Raw genomic sequence first — 10,855 nt, 5'->3', positions numbered from 1 at the left:
AAGAGGTCACAAAATGTAGCTCAATATTTAATATAAGATTGGGAACATGGCATTTAAATCATGACCATCAACACAAAGCATCTAACCACAACTTCACTAGTATATTCGATTTAACATGAGCAGTGTCCATTTCTGTGACATAATTAAAGATGATATGCCAGTGACACCAAGAGTTAATGAACACAAAATAAAATGTGTTTCTGAAGTCATGGCAGGGATGTGATATGTGTAGTGTCACGTTGTAATACTTGTGGTTTCTGGTAAGCTGAGAAGGTCTTCTGGAACTCTTCCAGATCCAGAACTTTAAACACCTTGAGATCATCCATCTCTTTCCATATGGTCCCTTCCAGCTTGCTCTGAAACAAACAATAATGCAAAGTCAACTTAATCTTAATTCAGAGTCCAATTAAAAACTTGTTACAGAGATTTTTACATTTCTTATTATCAACAAATCCAATAAAAAGACCCAGGCTGAGTCTGAACTCACTCACTGCTCACTACATAGTCCACTATGTAGTGAGTCCGCCATGTTGCAGTGCTGTCTGAATATATACTGAGAGTTATTATACCCTTTATAGTGGACTCAAAGTATCCCACAATGCATCTTGAAGACTAACAACCGATGGTCACTAACCAAGTATTATATACCGTCGTGAGTTGCGCTGAAGGTAAAAAGAGAGACGGACACAACGAGAGACAGCAGCGTGATTGAGACCCAGAATCTATGAGTTGTGAAAATAAGATGTTTAATATTAGCACAAACGGCCACAAAGAACATATTTATTTGGGAAAATATTCTCAGTATAATATCATTCATCACAAAGATTCATGCCGATATTTATTATGTTGATCCGGCACGTTTTAATGCTGCGATAGCAATTACGTAATTAACGGCACAGAGATAATACAGACCATTTGCAATGAGATCACACCAGCTGTGACACCAACTCAGGCCAGCGGAGTAAAGTGGACGGGCCAATGGCTTCCTACCATCCAACTTCCGGCGCCCTCAACCTTCATTTTGATCTCAACTACACACCTGTGTGCCTTGACTGCATCTTGCACGTTACTGAAATGACTCAAAACCTCCTCTGTGGTCGTTCCCACCACAGTAGTGCTGTTTCTCAATTAGCATACTTCTGAACTTACACTTGCTGAAGTGCGTTCACACTGCAAAATACAGTGCACTATGAATATGATGCACTCATAACGTAAAGTTCAGTGTGGAACGCTGGTCACTCCATCAACGATCGCCATCTTGGCTACGTAACGGAAGTGTCAGGACCAGCAGTGATTGCGGTTGCTCCGTTGAACACAGCACTACATAAATAAAAGTTATACATGTGGGTTTGTTTTTTTCACTATTTAACAAATGTACCACTGTACTGATGCTAGTGTCGTTGTTGTGACACTTAATGACGAGCCAATTAACCAGCCAATGAGCTCATTATATAGTCCTCTACATAGAACTCCCGATATAGTGAGTAGTGACTGAGTGAATGAGTGAATGAGTGAATGAGTGAATGATTTCTGTAACAGCCCAAAACCTACAATGTGTAAGTCCGTCTCTCTCAGCAGTAACACGAGGAGCAATAGGGCTGGCGGTATAGCCTTAGTGTACCTCAGGCAGTTTACTCCAGTTGAATGACTTCAGTGGGTTAGATGGCCGAGGAATATTCTTCCTCTGGGCAGTTCCTAGTGGAAGTCCTGGTGGAGGAGGTGGGGCAAATGGAGCCATGCCAAAACCTGGAGGGCCTCCTGGAGGAGGAGGTGGAGGAGGAGGAGGATGTGGAGGAGAAGGCATGGACGGCACAGGACCAACTAAACTAGCTGACGTCACAGGAGGTCCTCCTGGGACACTGGAAGTCTAACAAGAGAATTCATTATGAACAGATGAAGACATGATCATTGTGAAGCTGGGATCTTGTAACTGACAGTAGATTTTACATTTCATGGCAGTATCACATAAAAATACAAAAACTTAAAGTGTATATTGTGACTGTGACAGATGTGTTGGTGAACATACAGAGCTGAGCTGCTGCAGCCGAGCAGACAGGTCTCCCACTTGCAGTCGAGCTTGCTTGTGCTCGTTGCTCTCTCGCTCCAGTTTGTCTTTCATCTTGTTCAGCAACGCCATCATGTCTTCTTTTTCCTTATTCTTGATCTCACACTCTCGCTCTCTCTTTTCAAAACGCTGATGTAAGTTCTGATGCTCTGGAGAGAAAGGAAAGTAAAACTTACAGTGTGGGAGGTTGTTCATTCTGTAAACTATTCAAAGTATACGGACATTCTTGAAGGCAGATGTAGTGGTACGTATGTAGGATGCAAAGTTCTAATTCCCTCTGCATACAAAGAGTGTATGTGTGTTTACCTTTTCTCATTTTATCAGCTTGTTCTTTCCATTGTTTGACCTCGCTCTCCTTGATGAGCCTATACACACACACACACACACACACACACACACGCACACTTTATGCTACTAACTTGTACTTATGATACTTACGTCTGTTGTTACATTTTATCAAAATTACAAAAGAAAGATCTTTTGGTCAGTAAAATGTTAACTTCATTTGACTTTACTTAAGTTTCTGGTTATTTTTTAAAATAACCATATTTGTATTCGCCTTCATTTCTGAGTTGAGGACGTGTACAACGCTCTCAACAGACGCAGTATACGTATGGCGGTCATCACATGATGTGATTGCGTAGTTAAAAGCTAATATATCTCTGACTTAATGCTAATGCCTCAAAATTAGGAATCCCGGAAACTTACATGCGTACAATATTTTTAACGTTGAAGTCCTCCAGTGGAGCAACATCAGGGTCTTCACCTTTGTCCGTCTGCAGAACCAGCTGCTGAACTATCCGATCCAACAACACCCAGTACTGAAGGGTGGTACTGCTCTGCTTGTCTGCAGGCACACAGAGAGCAAAGCTGCTGCTGTCATTGATCATTTTTTGGCGATTCAAAAAAGGTAAATAAGTTAATTGTAGACAAGTAGGCAGACAGCCCGTCTTACATGGCATCATAAGACAGTGCTGCAGTGCAGACAGCAGGTGAGGGTAAGCTTCAGTATGGCTCAGACTTCTCTTGATCAGCTCAAACATCTGGCTGGCACTTTTAGTTTCTATATGGACCTGAGGCAAAAGAAATGTATCAGCGTCTCATCTGATTTGAATTTTTCACATTTTATTTGACATCAAAAAGAAACGTAATGCTGAAGACGCGCTAGTATAAGTGTGTTTTATTATAAAAAGACACTGGGATAAACCAGTAGTGTATATGTCAATGTGATAATATGTTATTTTGATTTCCAAGACTCTTAAAGTTACTAATGGTGTTATGTAAATGATGTAATACAAAGAAAAGCTTTGGACAGAAAAGAGGTTTGTCTAAAATGACTTACAATATCAAAATGTTTGGACATCAGAAGCTCATCTTCATTCCTCAACATCTCAAAGAAGTCCAAATGTCTGGGAACAACATGACGTAACAACTGAACTTAGAAAGCAAATTGAAATCAAAGTTTGTCAAAGTACGTAAATATTCCCCTGACCTCTTACATATTTTTAGTTCCATGACACAGTATTGATGTTTTAAAATGCTAGCACCTTTTGGTGCACCTGATGTACCTGTTCAGGGTGGCGTTGTCATTAGAGTGTAGTTTGTCAATGACCGGCTGAATGCCCAACATCAGGAACTCGTAGCGTAAATGGATACGGAACTCCAGACTGGTCTGAAGACACACAAACACATGCACACACACACAACGTCGCCGTGTTGAGTCATTCAGGAAGGGAACACACGAAAGGAAGAAAACAATATAATCATAATTTTCATCTCATTGGTATCCAGTATGTAGTCAGACAGTAGTTGCTTTAGACAAACACTAAGGCAAACATACAAACATGATGTCACTTAAACATACAGTACTCTTTCTAGATCTACTTTCCTTACCAACAGTAGTTCAATATACCTGAAGAAAAGCATCACACACAGAACAACTGGACTGCAACTGTAAATGATATACAGTAAGGAGAACCTTTTCCTTAAGACTACGATGTGATCAAGGTGTTTGTTAACTTGGTTCAGAAGTGTTACTGTTGGATCCTCCACACCCTTCTCTATATGCAAATTGTACAGCATCCATCTGATCATTGGTTTCAAACTTTAAGTTGGATAAAAGAATACGTCAAAACATTTCATAATTACTGAATCATTTAATTCAGAAGGATTTGACTTTTTAGGTAGTGGCATTATTATACACTTTTCCATGACCTTGGAATTGAGTCCAGTGATGCTTGAAAGAGTTTAGTGAATATAGGGCTTAGCTGATCACAACACTTCCGTAGAGTATTCCCATCTATTCCATCAGGGCCGATGGATTTCCTACTATTTATCCTTCTATGCTACTCGTATTGGCGTGCCACCCTCTCTCAAGTCCCCCTTGGGCTCGTATTGGGATGGTCTATCAGTCTCATATTGTGCAAAAAAGCAATTTAGATCATTAGCAAACTCTATCCATCCATTGTCTTTATTCCACATCACGCCTCCCTACGAAGGAAGCTCATTTTGGTCGCTTTATATCTGCAATCTCATTCTTTTGCTTGCCACTCAAAGCTCATGGCCATAGCAACGTGAGCGTCGGTTCACAGATGGACTGGCCAGTACGACCCAGTACAATGCCTTCATTGTGCCTGTCCATCTTATGCTGCATTTTATTGTCACTCGTGTACCTGACCCCGAGATACTGATTGAGTTCTTGTCCAGAACAGAATCTGTGACAAGGGAGAACTATGGCGGAGTCCAACACCCACTGGAAACGTGTTTGACTTTGTGCCAAGTATATGGACAAACCCATCCGAATTATGATGTATTGCCAAATACTATAAGAAATACATCCACAAACCGTTGCCAAACTGTTACATTGGGTTGTTTGTGAGCCGTTTTAAAGATCTACGTCTTCAGTAGGAAGCAATGAGCCACAGACAGGGTCGGGAGCAGGGAGTATCGAGAGACGGACACAACACATTGTTGGTTACAGTCTTTTCATGGGATTACAGAATAAGGGTGAAATCAAGATGAAGTACCGCGGCTACAGAGCATGGGTTAAGATGGACAAAAAAGAGGAGATACAAGCTGTATCTCCCTTCTATTATCATGGGGAATGTGAGATCTCTGACTGATAAGATGGACCAGCTAACAGGCCTGGTGAGGAGTCAGAGGGAATATTAGGAGACCAGTGTGTTTCATTTAGACTGCTGATGCGGGTTGTCACAGGCAGCGAAGGACAGCTGGTCATCCAGCGTCACTCCCAGGTTCGTGCAGCCAGGGACCGCACAGAGTTTTCAATGGTAATCTAGAGATTAAGGATGGGAGATTACTTCCCTGGAAGGAAGGACAGCTCAGTCTTGTCGAGGTTGAGCTTCAGGTGATGTTCAGACATCCACTGAGAGATGTCAGCCTAAGGGTCTCCAGTCGTGACGTTCAACTTCTCTCTTACATGCATTGCTGACTTGCACACTTGTATGCATGCACATGCTTAAAATGGCATACTTTTTACTTTTATGTTAGTACTTGAGTTTTATATGACTTTTTGCACTATTCTTTGTACTGTGTGGTTTGTTCATGTACTGCAGCAACATGTACATTTACCCCAAAGAAACTCGTCACATGCTCTCATGCTGCATCACAAATCAACTCCTAAAAGACATTTGACATCATAAACCGATGACCTTTAAGAAGAAGAGAGACACGTAGATGGTTCTTCACCTCTCCAGCCCCCTGACTGAGCACAGCATTGACGAAGGACATAATGGCAGTCTTCAGATTAACTTCATCCCTGTAGCGGCCTGTGGATCTGTCCAAGTCTGTCAGCAAGGTCTGCACACAGAACGGAAGATATTCAAGTTACAGCATTATAAAACATGTTGTATGGATAAATAGTGTTTGGTCTTCTTTTGATAGATGCAAGACATCATATTGGCCTCAAAATGACAAAGCACTGTCAATTGTAATGTACAATTGATACACATTTGATATGTCAAGTAGAAATATCAGTAATCCTAACAGAGAAAATATGTGGTCAGCTAGTTATTGAATATTACTGTAAGGGTCCCTCGAGGATGATTCCCTAATATTTTGATAAATGCAAGACAAATGCTACACATTTAGCTCCACTAAGGACTTAAGAATAGCAAAGTCCTCAGTAGGTTGTACGTAGGACTTATTCTTTTAAAACACTAGGTGGAGCTAAGCGGAGACAACCACCAAACACAATGGGTCATCCTGTCAGGAAATCATCCACACCTCCATGTTCCCTTGCAGAAGATTAAATGAAACACACGAACAAAGCAAAAGCAGACCTGAAAACGTGTTCTCTCTGAGGCAAATGTCTGGTAGTGCAGCATGGCTTCTAATACTTTCTTATGGCCTCCTGGCACCAAACATACTGCACCAAGGATCTCTAACACTGCAACCTAGGGAGAGAGAGAAGAACGGCCAATTACATGAGAAAGAGAAAGAATGTCCTGATTATTTAGTGGAAGATGGTTATTTGAAGTACTGTGCGAGAAACACTGGCTGTGCTTTGGGTCATTTCCCTGTTGGAAGGTGAACCTTCAGCCCAGTCTGAAGTCCTGATATTCTGGACCTAGGGTTTGGCCGGCGGCCAGCTCTAGGAGGAGTCCTGGTTGTTCCAAACTTCCATTTAAGAATTATGGAAGCTTCTGTGCTCTCCCAGTTCTGTGTCACACTCTGCAGGCACTTCTTTCCACCTCATGGCTCACTTTTGCTCTGATGTGCATTGTCAGCTGTGAGACTTTATATAGACAGGTGTCTGTCCTTCTAAATCATGTTGAGGTGGACTCAAATCAAGGAGAAACACCTCAAAGATGATCAAGAGAAATGGAAGTGTCATAGCAAAGGGTCCGAGTACTTATTTGAATACATTTTAATACATTTCTAAAATCCTGTTTTAGCTTCATCATTATGGGAGAATGCACTGTATGTACCTTGGTTTTAAAGCTTTCAGTGGTGAGACTTTGTGCGATGATGTTAATGCTTTCACAGTGACCCAGGACATGAGCTCTGCCCTGAGAGTTGTTCATCAGAGCTTTGACGCAGCCTATCAGTGAGGTATGGATCTGGGAGTTGGTGGTCTCATAGTCCATTGACTTGAGGAAATTCAGGATACAAGACAGGCCATCCAACTCAATGAACCGTGTCACAAACCTGCGGGAGATGAATCAGAATGGCATGTTAAGATTATTCTTGACATTACTGCAGTACAGCTGTAAATGAAATGAAGCTTAAGGAAATCTCTACATTTTCAAAATAACGTGTGTTAGAACTGGAGTTGTACCTCATCGGCTGTGTCCTTAGTGCGGTCTTTAGACCATCTACAATTGTATGTCTTCCCTGCTCTTCCTCATTCTCCAGTGCCAGCAGAGTCCTCCTCTGAGAAGAGAGTAAAACAAAAAAATGTCTCACAACTTTTCACAATTTGTTTGGCTCCTAGAACTAAATGTCGGTGTTTTATAGTGCAGGAACAGTGCACTCTGATATCAGCTGATAGTAAGTTACAGGAAACTGCAAAAACGGCAACTGCATTTAAATTAATTAATAATTGTTCAAAAGCAATATATATATATGTATATATACATATATATATTGTATATAGACAGTATATATATATTTATATATGTATATGTATAACAATATATTTCATGAAAAAATAATCAAACTTAAGCCTCTATGTGTCAAATGTGTGTTCTCTATCTGCACAGTGTGCTTTTTGATTGTTTTACAACTTATGGAGAAAATTGGAAATAAATGTAAATCCGTCTATCTGTGTCGCTACTAAAGTGTGAATGAGTGTTACTCACAGCAGCCATGGACCTGAGCTGGTCAATATAATACTCGGGCCATCTGGTCGCTCCATTGTTCTCCTCTGCCTCCTGCAACACACATATACAGACACAACGCACAGGGTCATGGATATGTTTACATATACTACACAACATATGTCATATGCTGCAGATTAGACCTTCTATTAAAAAAAAAAGAGAAAATGAGAAGCTGCAACTTCTCCAAAAAAGTTACTTACACGTGGGTTTTTTTAAATGTAAGGATGTTGGTTTGAAATATTAACAGGATGGGTGAATTACTCAAACTACTTATAGGTATGTTATCTTATGTAGATACAGCCATGCATTGTAATCACAGACTGTTGAACATATGGATGTCATTGAATGATGAAACGCATGATGAAAGAATGTGTAAGTTGCTTCCTACATGGTGCGGTCACTTACATCTTAAACTGAGGCGGTTCCATAGGAGATGTGAAGATGCTTCGAACTAAATACTAAATGTTGAATCAACTTCTTCAATAAACTGTGGCCCAAACTTTCTGAAACCGTCAATCAGACATTCCTTACACAAACTCGCGTTAAGAATCCCAACACATGAATGTTTTTCGGAGAGTATGAGCTGTTATTTCTATTTGTACCATTGATCTCTGCTCTCACCGCTCTGAGATCGGGCTTCTCACCATGCCTTTCATTGTGTCCATTTCCAACAAGTATTATCACTTTAAATGTGTTCAGACGGCTCTTTGTGTGACGTAGTTTGATGTGAAGCAGACTGAACTCTTACTGACATCAACTCGTACCTATGTAGAGCAGCTGCCCAAGAGCATACGATACATAAACTACCAACACTGATAAACGGGTAGTTAAAGTTATAGTGGGTTATAGTTTCTTACCATTTTCTTACCACAGTAGATCTGCCATTTTTTCTCTGCTGGCAAAGCAAACATGGCAGTTCTGTGCTCGTCTGTAAGGTCCAGTTCATCCTGGGACAGAAGAAAGAAAGGGTGGATGTGACAGAGTAAGCTGTTGAACGATGATGGATGTCTGAAGACACCTGGAGCATTGACTCACCACCAGCTCAGTGAATATAGAGTCCAGCTCTGGAAGGGGGGGCATGGGCAGGGTGGGCTCCAGTACAGCTGCAGTGTTGACGTTGTCATGGCAGTAGGTGATCTCTGGTTGGTCACTTCCTTTGAAGCAACAAGAAAATAGAGAGGACAGGCCACGCCCCTGGGGCTGCTTCACCCGGGTCGCCATGGTGACAGCGGGGACCTCAGCACAACTATTGACTGGAAGGAAGACAATAAGTATCAATCCAATGTGTTGTCACTCCCTGCCACTGATCCTGATGCATGTTGCCTACGGTCAGAAATATGACAAACAAACACCAAATGTGTTACAGCTGCTACAATAACGTGATGGACACTGGTGTGACAGCTAAAGAGACGTCTAATAAAATAACATTACATCTTTGGGAAAACAGGTTTGCTTTATATTTTTCTAACATTAGTTGGATCTACATACTTTGACACATTTCTTATACAATCTGCCAGAACAGGGAGGATTTGTAAGGTGCCCCCATCAGACCAACATGTCCTGTATTACACAGGACATGTTCAAATATAACAGATAGATGACCACTTCATGACTTAGACTCATAATGTGTATTCTGGCTGAGATATGAATACAATGGGTGTATATAGGATTAGGAAGTAACACTCTTCTACAAATAATTACACACCACTTGACATGAGTCCATTGAGTTACATTAAACCTGCAGGAGGAGATGTGAACAATGTGGGGTGGGATCTCTTAATGACCAGTATGAGCAGGAAGAATGATTACAGCAAGAACAACCTGTTTTACTGCACATGTGACCAGTGAGTATTAAGACACACTTTGAACAATTTGTTTTGGGTTAAGAATAAAAGGAACGAGTGATTACTGCTGCATTTAGACTAATGATCTGATTAACATTGATGAGCACATTCATGCTCCCATAATGACCTCTGGGCATCAGGACACTCTGTACATGTTTAGCCCACCTTCATTAAAGTTATTATGTTAAACTGTAGTATGTTGTTTAACACTTGTGTAACTTTAGTTGTTCAGGCCTAAATGAACTCTGCAGCTGAGGCTTCGGACTTTTCAGCATGTTTTTGGAAAAGCAGGTTCGATAAATCAAATCTCCAACATCAGAACCCAGAACTAATATGTATCTCATCTCACCGTCTCTACGTCTCTGACACTTGTCTCCTATCCATAAACACAAACTAACACGACGACGCACACACTCATTTGGGTGTGATTAACAGGAAGAGTTGGTGTTCGCACAGCTGCGTCATGAGGTGTGTCTCAGTGATCCTTTATTTAAGGCTTTGACTTATGATAGACCAGCACTTTGGTATGTTGGACCATGAACAATAGTTTCAGTGTAGCATACTGTAGCAATAACAGCGACATACTCAGGTGGTCACATCGTCATAAAACACAAGCTTCTAAGCTTCTCTTCTGCAGGTGTGAAGGAACATGCTGTAGTGTGTACGATACGTTTAGTGTTGCATTGTTGTGGTTCTTAGTTGTGATACTTTCACAGCTGATGTCTCACATGTTGTGTTGGTATTTGATCGTGTGCACTGTCAGCGTCCTGGCCTCAGTTACATAAATGTGTTCAAGTATAAGCACATCAATGATTGCTGCAGGACTCTAATAATGATCAGCAGTGTGTGTGTGTGTGTGTGTGTGTGTGTGTGTGTGTGTGTGTGTGTGTGTGTGTGTGTGTGTGTGTGTGTGCTTATGTTGTGTATAGATTGACAACAGGGTTATAACTCACCCTGATGCTCACAGTTCGCAGGGTTTAATCAATACTCTATCGACCCCTGAGGGAAATGTGTTTTCTCTAGCCTCCATACAGAAGTCAAAGGTCAGTGTCAGCGACAGACAGCAGGGACTCACTCTCAAGGACAATTCAGTCAGTAAATGT

At 41.2% G+C, this 10,855-nt stretch overlaps 1 protein-coding gene across 1 annotated transcript in view; it reads right to left on the bottom strand.

The window, feature by feature from the left end:
* The window catches only part of daam1a (dishevelled associated activator of morphogenesis 1a), an 11,248-nt gene extending 2,119 nt beyond the window's left edge, over positions 1 to 9,129 (bottom strand). Inside the window, exons 1-15 of the mRNA XM_029461233.1 lie at positions 8,944 to 9,129; positions 8,766 to 8,855; positions 7,888 to 7,959; positions 7,365 to 7,459; positions 7,015 to 7,234; positions 6,367 to 6,480; positions 5,774 to 5,884; positions 3,634 to 3,737; positions 3,408 to 3,474; positions 3,021 to 3,138; positions 2,774 to 2,912; positions 2,372 to 2,430; positions 2,027 to 2,214; positions 1,622 to 1,867; positions 249 to 356 (exon numbers count right to left, since the gene is read on the bottom strand). Coding sequence (XP_029317093.1) covers positions 249 to 356; positions 1,622 to 1,867; positions 2,027 to 2,214; positions 2,372 to 2,430; positions 2,774 to 2,912; positions 3,021 to 3,138; positions 3,408 to 3,474; positions 3,634 to 3,737; positions 5,774 to 5,884; positions 6,367 to 6,480; positions 7,015 to 7,234; positions 7,365 to 7,459; positions 7,888 to 7,959; positions 8,766 to 8,855; positions 8,944 to 9,129 — 1,917 coding nt within the window. The remainder of the gene's footprint in view (positions 1 to 248; positions 357 to 1,621; positions 1,868 to 2,026; positions 2,215 to 2,371; positions 2,431 to 2,773; positions 2,913 to 3,020; positions 3,139 to 3,407; positions 3,475 to 3,633; positions 3,738 to 5,773; positions 5,885 to 6,366; positions 6,481 to 7,014; positions 7,235 to 7,364; positions 7,460 to 7,887; positions 7,960 to 8,765; positions 8,856 to 8,943) is intronic.
* Between the last annotated feature and the right edge of the window lie 1,726 nt (positions 9,130 to 10,855).

The sequence above is a fragment of the Cottoperca gobio genome, chromosome 22 (genome assembly GCF_900634415.1).
Source record: "Cottoperca gobio chromosome 22, fCotGob3.1, whole genome shotgun sequence".
Lineage (NCBI taxonomy): Eukaryota > Metazoa > Chordata > Actinopteri > Perciformes > Bovichtidae > Cottoperca > Cottoperca gobio.
This window is presented reverse-complemented; position numbering and strand designations above follow the sequence as displayed.